General features: G+C 49.1%; 2 protein-coding genes across 2 annotated transcripts in view; one reads left to right on the top strand and one right to left on the bottom strand.

Annotated features, from left to right (window-relative positions):
- Positions 1–16,473, top strand: part of CDC42SE1 (CDC42 small effector 1) — a 57,246-nt gene extending 40,773 nt beyond the window's left edge. Inside the window, exons 4-5 of the mRNA XM_074981098.1 lie at positions 8,929–9,015; positions 10,921–16,473. Of these exons, the coding sequence (XP_074837199.1) occupies positions 8,929–9,000 (72 nt within the window). The 3' untranslated portion in view covers positions 9,001–9,015; positions 10,921–16,473. The remainder of the gene's footprint in view (positions 1–8,928; positions 9,016–10,920) is intronic.
- Positions 16,474–18,136: 1,663 nt separating this feature from the next.
- On the bottom strand, positions 18,137–20,828 carry LOC142003932 (uncharacterized). Its single transcript, XM_074981314.1, has 2 exons — positions 19,996–20,828; positions 18,137–18,257 (listed from the first exon to the last, which is right to left on the bottom strand). The coding sequence occupies exons 1-2, from the start codon at positions 20,737–20,739 to the stop codon at positions 18,246–18,248; spliced, it is 756 nt and encodes a 251-aa protein (XP_074837415.1). The 5' UTR covers positions 20,740–20,828; the 3' UTR covers positions 18,137–18,245.
- Between the last annotated feature and the right edge of the window lie 1,152 nt (positions 20,829–21,980).

Below are 21,980 nucleotides of genomic sequence, written 5' to 3'. Positions count from 1 at the left end.
TCCAGGCAAGATAGAGCAGCTGTTTCAGCTGCAGCTAATCAGGGCCCAGCAGGCCAATATAAAAGAAGCTGCTGGGGCACAGCTTGGTAGTTCCTCACAGGTGCTTGAGTGAGGCAGGGCTGTGCACTGCCTGGGAGGCTAACAGAACTGCAGACAAAGCTAGTCAGATCCTAGCCTCATAATCTTGCCAGGCGACAAGACAAAACCTTACACAGCACCCCTTGCCCAACGAGGGGCACTCGCAAGAGGGTGGACCCTGTTACAGGAGCCTATGTAATTGGGATAATTATAACTGTGGGCACCTGGAGGAAAGGAAACCCTTGTGTTTAAGGAAAAGAGCTGGATGTCCAGACGCTTAGAAGCAATTTCTTCCTTGGCCCCCAGTTCACTTTGTGACCCTGAGTAAATCACTCCATCTCCCCTTGCCTATGTACAGGGATGAAGAGTGGTACCGACCCCATTGAGACATTGTGAGATTGAATCCACTAGTATAATGGGCACTGAGATCCCAGGTGAAAAGAGCCGAGGACCAGGATGGTAAATCTTGGGCAACTGATAACTTAAAATGAAGGAACTCTAAGAAGTAGTTCCCACAAAGCAACCAGAGCTGGGATTGCTACACACAACCCAGGGCTCCCGAACAGCAGGTGTGAATCTTATACTCCCTGTCTCAGGCTGGTGGGTTAGTCTGAGGTTTTGTCTAGATGGGACATTCTGGAATAATTATCCAAATTAACAAAAGGTGTCTGTTTAAAGTGGATTAGTTAAACTGCACTAACCTCATGTGAACACCCTCGTGGAGAATTAAAGTGACCTTAATTCAGTTTAGCTAAATTCACTTCTGAAGCAAATAGCATAAACCAACTTAAGGCCACTTAGTTCTGAGTAGCAGTGACCTAATCCACTTCAGATTCACACCTTTAGTTAATTCAGATTAATACTTCTGGATATCCCCGAGTGGACAAGCCCTAAAATTCCCTGGCATTCTGCCGCCCGGAGTCTAACACCAAAGGGATGCTGGAGCTGTTACTGTTCTTGGGCCCCCTCTAATGGTCTGTCTGTGAACATCATGTTGCTTTTGCCTACACGCCCACTTACTAAACAATAACCGATGCTGTGCCGGATGGATTTGCAGCTGCCTATTTGCATACGTAACACTGAAGACACTGCTGAGTGCATGGAAGTGCCTCCTTGTGACCTGACACGCCCAGGCTGCAAATGAGGAGTGCTGGCCACTTGGCTATTTTTCCCACTTTCGGGCTTCTGAGTTAGTGGTTTCCGGCTCACCGCAGATCCCCGCTGAGGGCAGAGACGGTTCTGCCGTTAGGGTCTGGATTTTGCGCTCGGTCTGACCGAATGCATTTATTGACGCGTGTTTGCGCCCATGTGGCGCTGTGTGACGCGCAGCTGCAGCGAGGTGGGCTCCTGGCCTGCCCACCGTGCTCCTGATCTCAAGGGCACTCTGCACAATGTGGTCTCCTCCATTGGACCAACGGGGAGAGGAAATTCCAGAGTCCAGGACCCTTCACAGAGGGCACCGTTCTACCAGCTCTGTCCCATCTAGATGGGGGAGATTGTAAGCCTGAGCAACCCAGCTGATAGCAGCCCCTGCAGTGTGACAGTGGCGAAAGAGGCAGCTTGAAATAGCAGCTAGCCTCCCAAACGGATGAGTGAACGCCTGGGAGCATGTACCCTTGTTTCTCTCCTTGAGTCTGTTTTTTCCCAGCATGGCATTCTCTCTGCCTGAGCCTCTTGCAGCGTTCTGGTCTGTGGTTTTTAAGCAGTGGAGATTTTTACGGAAGAGCCTCCTTGCTCCCCATGTGCCCTGTGCTCTCTTCTAGGCCTGGGTTTATCATGTGCCATAGCACAGCCCTGGGAAACATTACCTCCCTGCAGTGAGTCATGTGCCTCAGCCAGGGAGGGAGCTTGCACCCACCTGAGCAGTTGCACTGAGCTAAGATGTGGCTCTGGTGTTTGGAGTGTAATTTGCACCCAGAACCGATTTTTCACACGTCCTTCTGGGCTTTGGGGCTGCTCAGCTTTCACAGACTTCTCCATGTAACGCCACGGGCAGCGTTGGACTCTGCTTTGGCAAGAAGGCTCTGTGCTCCACAGATACGGCCTCTTGAATGGAGTAAGCACGGGATGGGCATCGGGAGTCCTGGAAGTCTCAGCCCTGCTGTTGGCTTGAGCTCACCATCTTTCTGGGCCTCCATTGTCCTAGCTGCAAAACGGGGATAATGCTCAGGAGGTGACGTATCCACTCGCAGCATAAACATCTACAGGGCCTTTCCCAGAGAGGTGGCCCATACCCCTATGCCACCTCTTAAACCTCTTCCTGGCCTGTCCTTACACATGCAGGTTTGCTTTAGAATGGTAACTGCACCAAGGACAGCCAGTTACTGCCAAGCTCTGGGAGAGGGGCTTTAGCACTGGGCAGGCTTAGACTCGCCCACTTCCTAGCATCCAAATACAGGCTGAGCCTCTCTAATCCATTACTCTCTCAACTGGCAATGTCCATAATCCAGCATGATTTTAGTTAGCCAGGTGGCCTCTTGTCATGGGTGTGGCCAAGTTTCCCATGGTGCTATAAAGTTTGTTTCTAGCCCCCAGTCCTGGCTCTGTGTTCCATGCTGTTGTTTAGCTGTAACTTACCCCTAAATGTCTATGAGCCCAGTGAGCAGCGGCTGTGTTGGCAATATACTAGACACTATTGACCTCCCGTAGTCTGGCAAATTCTCTCTTTCGGCGCTGGTCAGGTCCCCAGGGTGCCAGACGAGAGAGGTTCAACCTGTAGTTGCTCCCATGCTCTGCACCTGGGCATGTCGCACTGTGTGACTAGAGCTGCACCTGGGTGACATCACAGGTGTCTCCCACATGTACCGGCTGGTTCGAGGAAGTTGAGGAGGATGAGTCTTGGCCCTGCTGGACTGTTAGTTCAATCCAGTCCTGGGTGGTGACTCCAATGCAGATGGCGCCGATGGCTCGAGAGAGCGGTCTTGGTGCACAAGTATCCTCATCACAAAACCCAGCCTCACTAGTGCTGCTGGACTGAAGGGACCCTGAATTTTGCATCTCGTAGGTGAGGACTGGAGGGGGAAGCCATCAGGGTGGATAAATTAGGCTTCGGCATCCAGGCTGCCAGTGTGGCGTTTGCTTAGGTTGGGCGCTGTCTGTTTTAGTGGTAGAGGAGTGGTTCCCTGGGGACAGCAGCCAACACCGTACTGATTCCTGCTGACAGATGTCATGGCTGTTACTTTGCTGGCTGTGTAATTTCCAGCCGTAACCTGTAAAGGAGAAGAAAGGAGCAACTCCTCCTCCTCCAGCTGTAAACATTTTGCCCCCAAGCTGCCTGGCGGAGGAGAACGTCAGGAGAGATTTCTTGTGACACTTGGGCTTTCCTCCTTGCGGCTGACGGGAAGTTGCTTGCAGCCTGGCTGAAATTGCTCATGATTGTGACTTGCAAGTCCTAGCAGCAGGGTGTTTAATTTGGCAGAGGGGAGGGCCAGGGAGTTTCACAACAAAGGTAATCTGATGGGTCAGCTCCAGGGTTTGCTTTTCTCCTCCAAATGCACTTGGCACTCAGAAAGGGCCTGAGCAAATCTCTGAATGGCCGACTGCACCTCTTGCAGCTCTGGGTCTAGCTGTCCCCTTTCTTCAGTCCTTTCAGGTGTGACCTGGGTTCTCTTTGCATGCTGCCATGGACTTGAAACAAAACCACTTCCTGGGAGCCACTGCCAAGGAAGAGAGCCACAGGGCGGGGCCCATAAACTGGTCTGAAGTGCTTTTTCTCTGGCACTCCCCAAGGTTTTCCCCTTGATCAGCCTGCTGAGTGCATGGCTAGTGGAGTGCAGCGTGGTTTGAGATGGGAGTGGGGTAAAAGCTGGGCTTGGTGAAGATCCTGTAGGACAGTGGTTGGCACCCTGCCACTGGTGGGCAGCCCATGGCCCCTGAGACATCTTGTTTGCTGTTGCTCACATGCAGGCCTTCCAGATTCCCCTGGTTTCTGTCTGCGTAGGTTTTTCCCCCACCAGCATTATTAAAGTGACACTCGTATAGAAGAGAGACGCGTGCTGATTGCACACAACGTTGGTTGAAAGCTGTGCGCTTGTCCAATCAAAGTGCTGCTATGGTTCAGTCGGCACCTCCTGCAAGTTCTAGGTACACCAGTGCAGTTATCAAAATGACCTCTCCCGGGAGACCGTCTTGGTTACAACAATCTTACAGCCCACTGAGATGGAGCAGCCCACTCACTAGCCCAGGCTGCTTGTTGTTGCTGTAGGAAATCTAGAGGATCCCACTCTAGTGAGCGTGTGTCTAATACCATCTCTGCTTCAAGCTGGTACATTGCAAGGGCAGAACATTTGCTCTGCAGAAGAAGCTTGGGTGTTTGTGGCGATCGGACCTGGCAGAGATGGTTCAATGGGACCTTGGCCGTTTTTGGAGGCAGGCAAATTGTCCTGGAATTTCATCTGCTGAGAACCGTAACGAGACATTGCCAGATGCCAACTCCAGCCCATCTCTGAGCTTCAACAGGGCCAGGTGTAAAATAATCCCACCAGCAGTCCTTGCTGAGCAAGGAAAGGAAGCGCCCTCAGGCGGTTCCCAAGTGACTCTTTCCAGGAGCGACTGACATCAGCATCATTCAGATTCTTGGATTCTAAACCCAGAAGGGACACAGTGATCATCTAGTAAGGCCTCCTGTATGGCACGGGCCACGGGGCTGCCCTGAATTAATTCTGCTCGGCTTTGCCCCTTCACTAATTTTTATGGCTGAACAACTATTTTTACAGCCCTTTCAAGAAGCCTCCCTTTATTCCACTGTCTCCCTTCTGGATGTGGGGGACATTCCCTCCGGGGTCAGGTCACGGAAAGACAACATCAAAGAAGGTATTCCCTGATTTTCATATAGTTCCCTTGGTCAGTGCGCTCTAGATGATGACCTAGCCTGGTCCATCCGCTCTTCTCCAGGTAGCAAACGTGAGACTTCAGAGCCCGGGCTTGGCTGGTTGGGAAGCGCTGTGCAGAGGCAGCTGCGCTGGCCAGTGGACGCCAGGGCTGATTCTTATTCTCAGATGTGCAGGTGCTGGCGGGGGAAGGTGGATTGGAGTTGTGGGAACAGAGCTTGCAGGACCCGCATGTAACTAGCGAGCCTGAAGTTTGGAGGATAACCAAACAGGTTTGTTTCCTGATCAAAGGGCTCTGCTGGAGAAAGTGATTGGAATAGATCTGCCCACAAAAGAAGCCACAATTAACGCCACGGTGGGACTGTGCAGAGGCCGCTAACACACCTTTGTCTCAGCTGGAGCCGGTATAAGCTTGTTTTGCAGCCAGGCAGAGACGTGTTGCAAACACAAATGTGGTTAACTCGGCCGATTGGCTCATGCTCTGTTTGGGGTTTTAGGGAGCGGCCTGGCTGCTTTACTTACTGGAGTTGTGCTGGGCTCTGATCCTGCCAGGTGCTGAGTGCCACCCCATTTGGCTCCGTATGCCCTCCCCTCTCATGAGAAGGAAGGAGGGGGCAGTGGTTACCTAACTCCTTTTTCCCACTTGCGCGTCTCAGCTCAGCCTGAGGACAAGTTGTACTTTCCCTGGCTGGCTCCTGCCCACTTCGTTAAACCTGCTTAACGCTGAGGGTGGGGCCTGGAAGCATTGACAGAGAAAGCACAAGTCCATGAGTAATCCTCCGTAGGATCCAGGGGTTCCCGTCTGCCAGCACCAGGCAGGCAGGCACATGACATGCTGGGAAAAGGGCAGTGAGTGCTGGCAAGGAGGTCGCTCAGAACAGCGGGGTGGGGGTGCAGCTGGCGCTGTGAAGATCCCAGGCCTGTTTTGCTAAAGATCTTCATTGGATGCTTCCTTCTAGCAGAGCCTTGGTTTGGGCTTCTTCACGCGTGGAACTAGCTTCAGTCAATGGCTTTGTGCTGAGGCTGATTTGAGATCTGAGCATCTCAACAGGCTTTACAAATAGGAATGAACCCCTCTCGGCTTTGAGGAGGGTCTCTGGTGGTCTCTTCCCACCTGTAATGGCCACGGAGAGGAAGGGACGTGCCACACTGACACGTGTAGAGTTTGGAGTCTGGACTCCTGGGTTCCATTCCCAGGCCCGACTAATGTTGCACCTCCCGGATGTGGCAATGGAGCCCAGGAGGCTTAGTGTTGGGTCCCAGCTGCTGTAGCCATTGGTTCCCCTGAAATGTGAAGAAACGTTTAATACAGGTTGAACCTCGCTAATCCTGAACTCTCTCATCTGGCAACATCTGTTACTCCGGCATGATTTTAGTTAGCCAGGCGACCACTTATCATGGGTGTAGCCAGGTTTCCTGTGGTCCCATAAAATTTGTTTACAGCTGCCAGGCACAGCTCTCAATGCTCTGTGCTTCAATTTGCCCCTTAATGTCTTCTAAGAGCCCGCTAAGCAGTGGAAGAGTTTATAAAACTGCGGGACAATATGGAGCTCCCATGGTCCAGCAAATTCTCTCATTCAGCAGCAGTCAGGTCCTGAACGTGCCGGATGAGAGAGGTTCGACCTGCACTGAACAAAGCCAGTTAGGCTCCTTACATGCTTGTTGGGGTCTAGACCCATGACTTGGGGTTCAGGGTGCTCACAGGGCTCTCCTGAAGCAGAGGAAACAAAGCCAAGCAGGTGGATTTTTGACACCCTGAAAGACGGCTCTACGGTAAGTGGAATGGCATCTCCTCCTGCAGCTCTTATTTTCTACGACCCACTGGTGTGAAAAATAAGCAGCATCTTAGCTGGCTGAGCTGATGGGCTCAGTGTGAGCTTCCAGAGTGTGAGGGGAGAGAAAGCAGCAGGGGAGACAAAACTGGGGTGGATAGGGAAGAGGAGAGGTGAGAGTACAGCCGCATTCACTGAGGTGAAGGATAAGGAGAACTTGCCTCACTAAAGCTCCCTCTGGTTCCCATGGGCACCGGCAGTGGGGGTTATTGGGTTTTAAAATCCCACCCTCAAGCCCTGTTCAAATGGATGCTATCTGCAGAAAGGCTCGCTAGTCCCAGCAGCTGCCAGCTGGTGTGCTAAGGAGGAGGCATGAGACAGCTTGGCCCTGTGGGTGGGGAAAGCGAGCTAGAAAGTGGACCAGCTGCTGAGCACAGAGGTGGCAGAAAACCAACATCCAGACTCTGCTCTCCACTGCAGCTTAGGAGCCCAAAGTGAGCAGACCGCATCAGCGCATGCGGCGAGCCGTGTGTTAGAGGGGCTGCTGGAGCCGCAGGCTCTGATGCAGTGGCGGGGTAGGAAGTGACCCAGTGGAGCAGAGAAGCTGGATAGGAATCAGAGAAGGAACATTTGGGCTCCCACAGAATCCCTCTGCAGAAAGCCAGCAATGCCCTCACATGGCTCTGCTAAAGACCGCCCACCCCTGGGAGAAGGAATGCTCACTTTCTCCCTGTGCTCCCCTCCACCACGAAGGGCTTGGAAGGAAGCTCTCAGGTGCTGCCATTCTGCCAGGTAAAGCAGCCCTCTTTCTCACCTTCGCCAAGATCATGCAGCAAACTGGTGGCACAGCTGAGGCTAGAACCAGGGTGGATTGACTGAAATCCAGGTGACTTAAGTCACCAAAAGAAAAAAAATCTTTGTTTTAGATGAAGATAGCAAAAAGCTGAGCCTGACTGTGTGCTTAGACGGCATTTAATGATGAAATAAGCCCCGTGGAACTCACTGGCACGTTTGTTTTTTGAGAAAACCAACACAGAATGGGGTTCCCTTGGAAAAGTTGCAAGACTTGTGGCATCACCATTATGCTCTGTGGCCACGATGTTCCAAACGAAGGGGCACGCGTTATGTACTACAAAATAAAACAAATGACCCTGGTAACTGGTACCTCTAGATTTCACTTACTGACACTTTCTGTAGTGTGTACGCGAGTGATGGATTCTAAACCTAGGTAACTAAGTAAACAGGCCGTAAAGATGGGCTCAGCTAAACTTTTTGTTAGGAGCATCCAACACAGCAAACAGCTTGAGAACATACTTGTCAAACCAGACTTATACTAAAGGGCATTGCGAGAGTTTGAAATAATTCCCTCTGCAATGTGTCGTTCTTCAAGTTACTAAGCGTTTGAGCCACTCGGCCAGATCCACATGGTTTTCTCTCACGGAGCTGTTTCCCTTATGTTTCATTCTTGCAAGCAGCCCCCACATCTCCTTCTCACACTGGTTACACTTGACACATTCTCCTTTTTTACCCAGGGAACAAATTTCTTCAAAGTAGTCCCGGTTAGGGTCTCTCTTGCGCCCACAAGCCATGATGGTTTCTCTGCGGCAACAGTGTGAGGGAATAGAGGAAGTGGTGTGTGTGGTGTCTGCTGTCCCTTTTTCTTTCCAGCCCACTCCACTCTTTGTGCTGCCTCTCTCCTTTCCATTATCTGTCTCTTTGTCTTAACTTACTCATCTGCCATGTGTGGCCAAGGTCCACCCCCACATAAGCACAGTGCAGAACCAGTCCTATCCAGGCTGTGTCTGTCTTTGCACATGCCCCGTTTTAGAACAGAAATTGAAAGCCAGAACTTCCAAGAAGCAAGAGTTAGTAGTGAGGCTGGACAGACTAGTGCCATTGAAGAACAGCCACCCGACTTGCTCTAACCACTGGATCGCGCTTTCCTCTCAGAGCTAGGTGTGAAACGCAGGAGCTGTAACTCAGCTCCCTCCTCCCAACTGGCCCATGTGCCCTGTTACAGCCTGGAGGAAGGAACCAGGAATTCTGACTTGCAGAACTTGGCTGAAACCTCTCCACAGCAGTTTTCTCAGGTGACCGAAAGCTCTTTCTCCATAGACCCTGCTTGATTTCTGTGCAGCTTTTCCAATTGATGTGTGACGCATCTGGGCAATAGCTCTTAGGCAGGGCATCGCTAGCACAAATCTACACAAAATGACCCTTTTTAAAGCATGTGTGCTCTCTCTCTGCAGACAGGCGCTGTTCAAGAGATGAGATCCAAAGGCGGACGGGAGAGGCAATGGAGTAGCTCCAGAGTTTTGTAGCTCTAACAACAGAGTGTAAGTATCTTGGTAGCTTTGTGAATTTCAAAAGAGGAAATGTTGCCTTCTGCACAACTGCACAGAACATACCATCTCAATCAATTAATCTGAGTTCAGAAGTAAAATCAGCCAGCCACTGGGCAGATTGGTGCTCGGCTCTCTGTTAGGAGGCACGATACACTGACCTCTGTTGGGTTTCACAGTAGGGGTAGGGTTTAAGGCCTGAATCTCACTGAAATCCCAGCCTTGGAAACTGTGGGTGTTTTGGAAAGTTTCAACCTAGAGATCATCAGTGCCTTAATTTTCAGCTGTCCCACGTGAGAGGCACTCAAAGGCAACATCAGCACTGCACACGTAGCCCCAGTGTGGGAGACCTGAGCTTGTGGTCTCGGTGCTTCCAAGCCTGGGAGTGAGCGTCCACACCGCACTGTAAACCTGCGCTTGCAATTGCTGGACCCAAGTCTTGCAGCCTGTGAGCACGTCCGGACTGCACCACGCAGACCTTCTAGCTCAGGTCTGCAGTTGGAGCTGTGCCACACCGCAAAAGGACAGGGCTGGGACCCAAGACTCTGCTTCCAACCCAGCGGAATCCTGAGACCTGGTTCTGTGTGCTGGCTGACCCAGGTCCGACTCATTTGTGAGGGCTGGAGGGAAGAACAGGTTGGGCTCAACCTGACTCCCTGCTGGAGCTGAGTGTGGAGTGTAGCCAATACCTGAAAAGGGGTATGGCTGCTATGATGGTGAAAGCCCTGCAGATTCTGAAAACAAATCGTCCTCTTCATTGCACCCTAAGTTGGGCTGGGCACTTGTGAAAGTCTTGGCCTTAAAATACAATCTTTCCCTCTCCCCCGACTCTGCATGTCCACATTTTGTGTGACTACCGCAGCAACGGGCTCTCCAGATGAACAGAGAGAGCTCACCCCTGCAAACCACTCCGCTTGGAATACAAAGCTCTGGGGGAAATAGAAGACAACTATTTGCCACCTCCTGAACCCCCTTCTCAGAGGGGCTGAAATTCATCACTTTGCTGACATATCAGCATAAGGCCCAGGCAGAAATTTTGCAAGCTGAAATCCTGCTCCTTTCGAAACTGAGTCAGTCACACACCCTTCCCCATCTGCGCCCTACCCTCAAGTGGTGTTACAGGCAGAGAGATCTTAGGGTGCATCTACTCTATCTGATTCGGTTGATCTTTCCAGGGTTTGATTTTGCACACCCTAGTGGTGATGCACAAAATTGAACTATCAGAGGTCAACAGTTGACCCCTGTACTCCTCATTCTCGTGAGCAGTAAGGGAGGTCAACAGGAGTTTCTCACATGGACCTCCCTCTGCGAGAACGGCCAGGTAAGTCGATCATAGATCTTTTGATTCCCGCTATGCAATAGCCAAAGTTGGAATTCTGTATTTATGATCGACTTTAAGGTCTAGTGTAGACCTGATCTCAGACATCTGTGCTCCTCACAGCTAGTCTCCAGCACGGACCACGCTCCCTCTGCTTTCTTACATGCTTTGAGCAGTGAAATAACGCCATCTGCAGTATATTCCTTAGGAGGCGAATTAGCATCAGCGAAGACAAATGAGACGGCTCACACCTTTTGAGCAAAAATTTCCGGCTCTCTGCAGACTCAGGCAGGCAGACGCTCTTGTCTCATTTTGACAGTCTGCTTCCCAGGCATAAGTGCTAGAGGTGAACATCTTTTAAAAATAAAAGCTGACACACTGTAATGGATTAGACTGTTCATGCCCCCAGCTAATCTTTACCCGCTCCTCGGGTAGTACAGACTCGGGACGGGACTGAATTAAGTGATGCGTAAGCCTATCTGTTGACCTTCTGTCCTGGGTGAAATTCACCCACTTTTAGCAATTCACTCTTCTGTGCCATGCAGGGCAAGCTTTAACTCTTTCATCTGTTTGCTTTGCAGGTTCCAGGCTACGTCCGCAGCCCACACTTGAACTGCCTGTTTGCCGGACAGGCGGAAATACAAATACCTAGCGCTTTATTCACTCAATAACTTATGCAAACTGATCCCAAACGTCATGTTCATATTTTACATGTTTCCTCAGCATCTAATAAGTTTCACTGAAAGTGCAATGTGTTTTTTTTCAATACTGAAAGCTCCTCTCCTAATGGTTCCCCCTATGTGAATCCTAGCAGCTCGTGTTTTGTTGCTATTGATTTTTTTTTTTTTTTTCAAAGCCCTATAATGCTAGTCGTGACTTAAGAACAGGCAAGCACCCATCTAGTCAACAATCTTTCAACGCTGCTGAATGGAACAATCAGACCATGAAATCTGGCCACACCTTCACTGGGATGGCACAGAACACTGCGAAAACATGTGTTGACCTTCAAGTTATAAGATTTCCTCTTTCGGAATTTGATCCAATCCAGGGGCAGATGATCAGAATCACTGTCAGAGCAAAACATTCCCTGAGCATGTGTGTTAGGCTTCCATTTTTATTAGCTCCAGAAAATATTCATGTCCGTGGCTCTAAGCAACTTAGTTAGCCCACCTTTCAGATGGATATATTCATGGGCAATGGAGGGCATAGTTGGTAGAGAGTGGAGCTACTGAATGCTGGTCCTGCTTGTGACACAGATCCCTTTGCCAGATTGCTTTCCAGAGTCAAGTCCTTATGCCTATATTTTAAAAGGATCTCCACTAATTTATGGTGCTTTTAGGCACCTTGGGGGTCTGATTTTTCACAGGTGCCAAGCTTCTGGAATCTGGGGGCACCGTCCCACTGAAAATCAGGCTCTTGGCTGCAAGTTGAGCACCCAAAATTAGTACCCTATCTTCAAAATAGTGGCCTCCCTTGCGCTTGTAATTCCTTGCCTACCTCACAGGGCTGTAGTGAGGGCTAGCAGTCTGCAAAGTGCTAGTTTGTGCTGAATAACGGGACTGTTCGAAGGAATGGAATTACCCACTTGTCTTGCTGCTGCTTCTTCAGGTGCACAGTGAAAGTCACAATGCAGCAATCAACAGCTCCAGGAGGGCACTTAGAAAGCATGTTAATGGACAAGATCTTCAGAAAAGACTCGTGATCTTCAGGGCCACGGTTTGGAGACGCTTTAATGTGGCACAACCATGTGGTTTTTTTGTTTTGTTTTTGTTTTCAGGATCGAAAAGTATTCTAGAGAATTCCTCCGCTATATCTCAGCAATATTGTCCTAATAGTGCAGAAATAAACAGTTGCCTTCGAGGCAGATTCCTAAAGGTGACTCGCCTGGGGGTGACTCAGCATCACCGCACAAGCACGTCTGAAGAGTGACAGTTACTGCCTTCTTCTGACTGAGGCTTCCTTCGGGAAGTATCTGTCTTCGTGAATTTGCACCTGCCATATGTTTTCTTTAAAGCATTACCATGCCAGCAGGAACTCCTCACATTGGAAGTCACTGTGGAGAGCCTTCAGTTGTTCTTTTTAGGCCCTCTCCAAAGCCCATTGAGGGACAGAATACCATTTGCTTCAAGATGCTATGGAGGAGCAGGCCTGTAATATGTGCCTGCAGAGCATTCAATAAAGAAGTGGGGTGTAGGCATGAGGTGTAAGGCAGGTGGTAATGCCGGAGTCTCAACAGCCAAGGGGAACAAGGGGGCTTTGGCGGTGACTCGCTTTGAGGGTTCATCTCTGGATTTCTTCCCTACATCCACCTTTGAAACTAGTCCCCGGTACATCCCCCAGAAGAGTAAGCAGATGATGATAATCTTTGGGGCGCAGCGCTCGCTTTTACCTTGTTTTTACCAGGAATTGGCCCAAGTCATCTCTTTCCATGAGCTCTGTGGAGTGACTCGCAAGGTATGACTGTAAACATGACTCAGCCAGCAGAGCATTTGGTACGGAGCTGCCCAAAGCAGGAGGGCTGCCACAAAGGGAAGGGTGAGAATCTTGGAATGGCAAACAAATCAGTCACCTGATGGGATGTGCATCCAAGTTGCTGCAGCTCTGCATCAGGATTGCAGTCAAAGCGAATGGCAGTTGGGTATTGTTCCAGTGGACAAAAGCTGCTATGATGAGGACATGGGGTGGGTTACCAAGTGGTTTGGATTGAGAACACCATTATGGAAGAGTAGCCACAGACTGCGGAGCTTGCTAGCCTCACTTTCCAACAGCCTTGTTTGGTGCAGGGCCGGATGGTTTGGGGGCCTGGTATGGGGATACGGAGCGTCTTAAAATTTCTTGGCTGCTCCTGCAAATTCAGCCTGTGTCAGTAGCCACAGAAAGGCTACCGTTAGCCGTCTGACAGCTGTTTGATGAGACATTGCCCTGAGTGACACATGCTGCTGATGGCCTTTAAGGCAAGGCCCAGGTTTGGAAGCACTATAGCAACTGGATTCCCCTCTGGAGAAGAGTGAGGGACGCTAGCTGGGCTGCGTATCATGGGAACTTGCCTGGCTGCTGTTCCAGAGGGAGGGAAGTTTTTTGCCTCTAGTAGTCTCAATCTGGTGTCTTTTATCAGCACTAAATTTGCCCCCCAAATTAGGAAAAAATAGTCTGTCTGGAACTATAAGCGCTCGTAGTTGATGGAAGCACTTAATGTTTCATTTTTGTCTGTCCCAACATGCTTGTGGGATAGTGAACTGCAACCGCACCCTTTTGTGTATCATTGCTTAGCTATATACATGCACGCTCTGGTCATCTGTGAGAAGTAACCTGTGTATTGCATTCTCTGTTTTTCTGTCATGTGCTAGGCTTTTTTTTTTTTTACCAGCTTAGGGAAGGTTTTAGGCCTGGTTTGCATTGAAAGCAGAAGATGTTCTGGATGAAGCTGCAAAAGCTGACTCATGAAGACAAATCAAGTCTTCTGCTGAAAACTAGTCCGTGCTCTTTTGCTGATACCCCCGTGCTGTGTGTTGCTTTCTGTGGTATTTCATAAATGAAATGCAGGTGCTGATTTCAGTCTTTCCAACTCCTAGAACTAAACCTTTTGTACTGTCCCGAAGGAACGTTTCTTTCAAACTGCCAAATGCATCTGTGGACGTGGAAGAGTGTGTTGAAATGTGGATGCTGCCATCCTTTCTAAGAGCATATACTGAGGTTAGGGGCAGGGTAAGTGGTTTACCCTGGAGTCAGTCTGGTGCACAGCTAAGATCCTGATGGCCTCTACATTGTTTATTTTAGTCCTGTTTGTACATTGGAAAGAGAGAAACTTACATAAAACTACTGTTGAGCTGAGGCTCTGAAGGCCTATTGCAAAGCATCATTTGCCTGCTAGCGTTCCTACAAAGTGAAGGGGCGTTATCGGTCAGCATGCTAGATTCCAATCAAAGGAACATGCTCTCCTTTCTTAGCTTAAGGGAAAATCAGAGTGCCTCCGTCTAATTCAGAGAATAAATCCAGAATAACAGAGGGCAAAGCTGAATTTACATTAGTTGAAATGAGGGCAGAACCTGGCCTAGAATTTGTGGTATTTCACACAACAGAGTTGGAAATACAGTTTTGATACCCCACCCCATGCAGTTTTGTTTGTTGCAAAATGCAGACCTGTGTTTGCAAAATTTCAGATGATTTTAAATATCGGTGGCAATGTGATATTGATCTCACAGATGCAAATCAGGCGTCTGATGCCACAAAGTTTGCTCCAGGTATACCCCATTGATAGAATGCAAATCTGGCCCTGTGGACTTTGAGAAAAAATATCACTGTCAATATTTTAAAACCTCATAAAATGAATGTCTATATTAGATTATTGTAATGGGGGAAAAATGTCAAGTTCACATTTTACAATTTTTTCAGATTTGATTAATTTGTAGGTTCCCCCCTCAGCTTTGACCCTGAAAATAGACTGTTTTCTCCTTTTGATCTTTGATCAGTTTTAGTTTTATGTTCATCACCAACACTGCAGTGTTTTTTGCATCCCAGGTACTGCAGGAGGATATAATGTTTGTGTGGTGTGCTTTGTGTTTTAATTGTTTCAATTTTTAAAGAAAAATGTTTTCTATCTATACATGGATTTTATAAAAACTTATTTTTAAATAAAACCTGAGTTTTGCACCCCAAATTTGACCTGACATGTCAACATTAAATGAAAATGATTTCCTCCTTTCCAAACTCTCCAGGCCCTAGTAGCAGTGCGAAACCCTTTCTTACGATACTCTGCATGTCTGTTTGCATTGCAAACAAAGGAAGGACCAATATTTCTGCAGTCCTTAATTGAGCCAAACTTCCCGCTGATGTTAACAAGCACCTTGCTCTTACTGGAGTCAAGGACCAAATGTATGCTCATTTTAAGGGCCTCATTGTGACCCATTCAAGTCAATGGGACTTTTTTTTTCCACTGCTAACACTAGGAACAAGCTTTAGTATTAAACCCCTGAAGCCATGAGAGGGGTACATAGAGGGGCCTGATTCTCTGTCGTCCTGCATGCTGTGCATCCACATTTACATGAGTACAAATGTTGCAAAACGGAACAGCAACGACCTTGCATGCTCTGCTCTGGTGTAAATACCTGTATACAATGCTGAATGACTAGATTTCTTCACACATGAATAGGGGACAGCAAAGAATCCTTTACTTGTGCATTTATTTATCCTCAATTTCCCAATGAGCAGGGGAAATTAGCAATTGGTACAAATCAAAATGCAAAAGAGATCTGGAATTATTTTAGGCAGAGACCAGAATCTCTGTAGATAAAATAATCCAACAAACTGTCTCAACCAATGTTGCAGAAGCCTGATGGCTTTCTCTTCTCTGCCATGTCCTCCTTTTGCTGAAACTTCTAGAAAAGGCCACTTCTTTTCTTTTTTATGCCCTCTCTATTTAAGAGAACTGGATCCTGGACCTTCATCACTTGAGCACGTCCAATTCCCATGGAAGTTTGAGGTGTGCAAGAAATGGAGGAGCTAGGTTTTTTTAAAGTCACAAACAAATGTCAGAATGGGTAAAGAGGGGGAAATTTTCTCAATCACTTTGCCAAATGAACTCACTCAGCCATCATATTGGGCAAAGCTCAACAGTTGGGAAAGAGGAAGAAAAAGCAGGGGATTTATCTGAAGTATCTGGCTCAGTTTTCCAGCAACTTTGTTTTTAAATAAGTAATGATGTAAAATCTCTAGCTCCTGCACAAACTCTGAATTTCACAGCTGGCCTGTTGAAAACAATCACATTGATGGAATAGCTGGGCTATTCTTATTTAGTACTTAGAATTTTTTTTTAAAGCAAGAAGCGCATTGCATATAAAAAGGTATCACTCTGCTAAAGAAATTTAGCATCGGGAGACCATAGCAATAGCTATTTGGTGGATCCCTCTTACAATAAATCCAAATACACTGAACTGTATTTATCCTAATCTCTGCTGTACTGAGGCACTGTTGTAGAGAATTTACAATGATATTCTGCGTGCGAAAGGGTTTTATGTGGTTTGGGGAGTGTTTGTGGAACAGTTGTACAGAAATATCCTTTTCTCTCTTATACACCTTAACTTTTCCTACAGAGTGTATGTTTGAAAATAAATAAAAGTTCAAAGATTTTGTCTGAATGCATGTATGAAAATAGAGACCATCATTTTTTGCGCAAAGGTTGAAATGTTTCTTTCCCCCTTAAAAAAAATAAGCTCTAACTCCATTCCATAATCGTCAGTTGCTACCATGAAATGTGTATACAGAACATAAGATGTCCAGGTGTATGAAAAAGGTGGTTTCTCATTCAGAAAAGATTCATCTTTTAAGCTTCCCCCATCTGCCACTCAATACAGATTGACCCACAAACAAATTTGTCTGGGAAATCCAAATTAAATCAAGAACTGTGCTTTTTGACAGACATAGGTTTTGAAGAGCTAAAAGCTGTAAAAGCAAGGATGCTAGGCAGGGTTGTCTTCTAGACCAAAGTAAATACAGTAGAATCTAAGAGTTGCAAACACTGTGGGAATGGAGGTTGTTTGTAACTTCAGTGTGTAAATGTGAACAAAACATTCCAGTGGTTCTTCTAAAAGTTTATAACAGAACATTTGACTTAATACAATTTTGAAACTTTACTCAGAAGAAAAATGCTGCTTTCCCTTTATTTTAATAGTTTACATTTAACACAGGGGTGTACTATATTTAGAGGTGGACCACTACTTTTTTTTGGGGGGGGTCTCTGCTGCCGCCTGATTGCACACTTCCAGTTCCAAACAACTCTGGTCTTCGTAATTCTGAGGTTCTGCTGTGTAATAACCTTGAAGATCTCCTCTCTGTTTATTTCCTTTCATTAGCTTAGTAGTGAAACTCACTAATGCTATAAAGCCAGAATTTCTATCAGCGAAAAGGTTCACTGTGCTGTTGCCGAATAGCAGCCCCACCATTCCTTAGTGAATTGCTCACAGTGTTAAAAATTTGCAATTTATTTCTAGACTGAATGAGATTTCTTTAGATAAATGGAGCAGCGTGTTGCACATTCCCTTGACTTTCTAATTCAGGCAGTTGCAGGAGACCTATTAATCTACTTCCCTGCTCACCTCAGCAATAGTACCAGCAGGCTTGCAACTTAAACTGTTCCGGGGGCAGGGGGGTCTCTAAATGTGACCTATTGCCCTGTACTTAAAGTCAACATCAAGAATTCACAAGCAGCCCTACACTAACATTTCCATCAGTGCAACTGGCTGTAACTCCACAGTGTTTAAGTAAGAACCCTTTTCTTTTTTTAAAACTAGAAAAGCTGACAGCAGTCTACTAATACAGTAATGTTCATGATAAGTGAACTTGATTTTGTTCACACAGGGGAACAGACTAGACGGGGCTACAAGTGCTTCCATATCTACCTGCTGAAAACTTTTGATCTTTAACAACTGGCTAGGGGGAAGACCACCTTTGCTATTGCTCTATCTGAGCACCTCTCACTGTTCAATGTGTTGCACCATGCTGGGAGGTAGGGTGCCCCCACTCTACAAAGGGGGAAATGAAGTACAGGGAGGCTGAGGAAAATGCCCAAGTACAGGGAGTGTGTGGCAAAGGAGGAATTTGAAGCTTGGTTTCTTAAATCCTAGTTTAGCAGTGCCCATTTATGTTTTTTGTTGGGTAGGGGGTGAGGAAAACACCCTCCCTCTTTCCTGGTCATCATGGATTCTCCTGTTCAAGCATGCCTCAGAACAGGGGCTGAACTGATGCTCCCCTTTAAAAATTATAGACTTTCCCAATAAAGCACAGGAGCAGCTACTGATTTGTAACAAGCATTTACTAAAAATTTCAGTGGAGGCACTAGTGTGGGTGATGCTGCAGCCAACAGCTGATAATGGAGATTGCAGCTGTGTCTCCTTGAATACTGAGTTCATCTTCAGCTGTGCTCCTAGGGAAGAAAATCAACCAGCATTAAGTTAGGTTGCTAATGGAAAAAGCTCCATGTTTTAGTCATAAGCTAAAAAGAACTTATGACTGACATGCTATATCAGAAAAATGGTCCATCTAGCTGTCTCCTGTCTGCTGACAGTGGGTGGTGCCAGACTCTTCAGAGGGAACGAACAAGACAAGGGCAATTCTGAGTGATCCAGCCCTTGCTGTTGGGTGCCAGCTTTTGGCAGTTTGAGACTTAGGGACACCTGGAGCATGGGGCTCCATCCCTCACCATAGCTAAATTCATGGAGGATAGGTTCGTCTATGGCTAATGCTTTTTTGACCCAAGTTAAATGTTTGTTTTCATTGCATCCTGACACCCATATTTAATTCAGAAAAATCATCTCTGCCATCACAGATGCATGTTTATGTAAAAATTAAAGCAAGGCTTGAATCTCATTTAACTAATGTCTCTCTGTACCTCTCTGACAATGTGAGGGAGGCTTTAAAAGGGTTATAAATGCTACTTCTTTAAGGCCCTTTTATGCTGCCAGTAGGACAGCAGAGTAAATGGAAAGCAAGCCCCAGCTGTGTGTTCTTATCTACACCATCTGGTGTGCCTTTCACTTTAAACAATAACAATATTAGATTCTAACCTCTGTAAATAGCTTCACCTTTGCATGCTGACAACAACCCAGGAGGTCGAACACAGAAATACGTGACCAAGGGCAGCCATTTTGGAGAGTTTTAATTAAAAAAGACATTATTCAGGGATTTTATAATGGCAATGTTCGTACATTTAAAAACATATTGAGACCCTGATCCTGCAAACATTCATGCTAAGCGTCCCATTAAACAAAAGCATAGTGTTTTTAGGGTCAGTCCTGTCGCATCTCTGGAATGTATCTTGTAGAAATTTACATCCATTATAAGAAGCTTGAATAACTGGATGTGCAAACAGTGGTGAAAACTAGGAGTAATAAGGTGGGATTGCTTTTACTCTACCCTCATACCGCCACCTACCCACCAAAGCAAAAAGCTCATTAACACCTTCAGTCAGGCACTGTCAACAGCTTGAATACTTATTCCACTAATTGCCTGTACAGGATGTACTGACAGTTATTAACAGCAAAGCAGGATAATGCCTGGTCACCTCTCTGGTTAAAGTGACTGAATCCCACCATGGGAAATGGTGCAAATTTTTGTTTCAAACGGTTGTTTTCCCCTCTATTTTAAATGCAGCGCAGTAATTATGTCATTTATTCAACATACCAGTGCATGATACACAGGCATATCTCACCTGGAAGCGCTCAACGTAACATGCTAGAAAGCCTAGCATATCTTCCTCCAGGGGGCAATCGCCTGCAGCATAGCAGCCTACTACTACTACTAGCTAATGGGTTGGCTCCTAAACATCTATGCTGAGGTGCAGACCTCTGCTAACGACTGCTGGGGGCAGGCAGGGTCATCTTGACTTAGACTCTGAAATATTCGGAGAGGACAGGCTACACTGGGAAACCCAAAGGTGGAAATCTTTTAGCAGGCTGATTAAAAGATGCTTCCTCTACTGCCCTTAAAATGCCTTGTAAGATATACATCCCCATACCCAGAATCCCAGCCTGTGCATGCCTAAACTCTGGTTATCCTGTCTGGGCTTCCTCGCATCCCCAGATCATGCAGCCTGGATAGCTTGTCTATGGTCCCCCATTCCACACCTGTCCCGTGGGCATGTAGCAGCCCCAGTTCATCCTCACCTCCTTGAGCTGGGAGACGGCCTTTCGAATAGCCTTCCACAGCCCCTTGAGCTCCTTACGGACCTGTATCCAGAAGTGCCGCGCCTGGTGATACCGGTCTCGCCGGATGTCTCTCACAGCGCACAGGTAGGGCTTGGGGGCATCACAGGTCACCTTGGCGTGGTCACACTCCCGGTGCTTGTGGCTACACTGGCAGAGGCTATAGCTGCAGGGCACGCGCTGGAAGCGCATGGTGTTGTAGTCATCTGGGTCTAGCTGCAGGCCAGGCACTGTGTAGGTGATGTCCCGTACTCGGGACATGCTGCCCGCCTCACAATTGCAATACCACTTGCTCCATGCCAGCCACTCATAGCGGGTGTCTCCCACGGCAATCACTTCTCCAGCACCCGTGGGTCTGCTCACAATACCATTGCTGGTGGTGACCTCATGTCCGTGGCTGCTGATAGTGACCTCATGTGCTCCACTGTTGCTTAGGGTGACTTCATACACCTCTCCATTACCCACGGTGACTACTTTCGTGCTTGATTTCTCCAGGTTGGGCTCACCAGGCTCAGGCGTGGTGGCCCTGGCCAAGGCGGCAGCAAGCATAGCCATGGCACTCGGGGCTGTCATGCCACTGATCATGGTGGAGGACAAGTAGGCACTAGTTGCTTGGGGCTGGTCACGCCCTTCTGGGCCTAGGGCCAGGGTTACCTGCAGGGCCAGGAGCAGGGCCTGGGCACCAGAAAGTGGTCCCATTGTCATGGGGGGGGGGCAAACCCTCCCCCCTGTTCCTCAGGCTCCTCTGGGAGCTCCACAAAAGGGACTGAAACAGGGCAAACTCAGAGGGTGGAGGGAATGGGGCCGCCCTCAAAAGAGCTCAGGCAGCTGGGGAGGTAGGAGGATGCACAGGCCCTGGGAGTGGTTAAGACAGGCAGCAAAATATCACTGGGGGGAGGGGTTTCAGGCAGCTATGGGGGCGCAATGGGAGATTGCCCCCCGGTTCTGGGGGGGGGGTCCTGGGCTTTCTCGGGGGGCTGGGGGGAGTTAGCAGGTGGCCAGGAGAGAGCCCAGGCCCTGGCAGGGCAGCGTCTCTCTTTGGGGGGGGGGTCAGGTATTGAGGGAGGTGCCGGGGAGACCCCGGTCCCTATTGGGGGGCGGAGTCTCGTGGGGGGGGTCAGGCTGCTGGGGAGAGACCCCCCCAGCCGCTTTGGGCGTCCCGCTGTCGGGGGGGGGGCGAGTCAGGTTGCGGGGGGGACGGGACCCCCCAGGCCCCTGTTGGGGGGGGGCAGAGTCTCTCTCTCTCTCGGGGGGGGGGGCACCCCAGAGCTGTTGCTGGGCGGGTGAGGCAGGGCGCTGCCTTCCCCAGGCTCCCGAGCGTCGTTCGAACGGGGGGCGGGGGGGGGGTGGAAGGCGGCGCGTGCCGGCTGCGGGGACGCACGTGGCTGCTGCGCAGGGGCGCGGCCGGCTCAGGCCCCCGCCGTTCCCGGCGTCGCTGCTCCGGCCAGCTCCGGGTGGGGGAGGGGGCGGGTGGCTCAGCGCGCCCTGCTGCTGGGGCTGGGGCTGGGGCTGGGGCTGGGGCTGGGGCTGGGGGGGGGGGGGTTGCGCTGCACGGTGCCTGCTCACCCGGGCAGCGCCGCGGCGGGAGCATTCGCTGCTGTGCACGGCCCCAGGGGGGGGGGGGGGGCGCGTGCGCGTGTTCGTGGCACTTTTGCAGGGCAGCAGGCGGGGAGCTGGCACAGGTCACCCTGAACTGCTGCCCCGGCTGCAGGGTTGGCTCGGAGGGGGCGCGGGAACTGTGGCTTATTCAGGGGCCCCAGACGGGTAGGGTGCAGGAGGACCCCCCGCCCCCCCCCGGCGGGGCGCAGGCCTGTAGTTGCCGCTGCACCTGGGACTGGGCTGCTGGCTTTGTGCCTTTGCTGGAAACTGCCTGCGAGGGGTGGTGGTCAGCTGCTGCCACAGGGCTTCTATATTTGCCCTCAAGTATGAGCTGGTTTCAGTGCTCC

This window comes from Carettochelys insculpta, chromosome 30 (genome assembly GCF_033958435.1).
Source record: "Carettochelys insculpta isolate YL-2023 chromosome 30, ASM3395843v1, whole genome shotgun sequence".
In the NCBI taxonomy this organism is placed as follows: Eukaryota; Metazoa; Chordata; order Testudines; family Carettochelyidae; genus Carettochelys; species Carettochelys insculpta.
This window is presented reverse-complemented; position numbering and strand designations above follow the sequence as displayed.

Bases quoted from the DNA above. Each gene is read 5' to 3' on its own strand.
- LOC142003932 (XM_074981314.1), bottom strand. From the start codon at position 20,739: ATGACAATGGGACCACTTTCTGGTGCCCAGGCCCTGCTCCTGGCCCTG.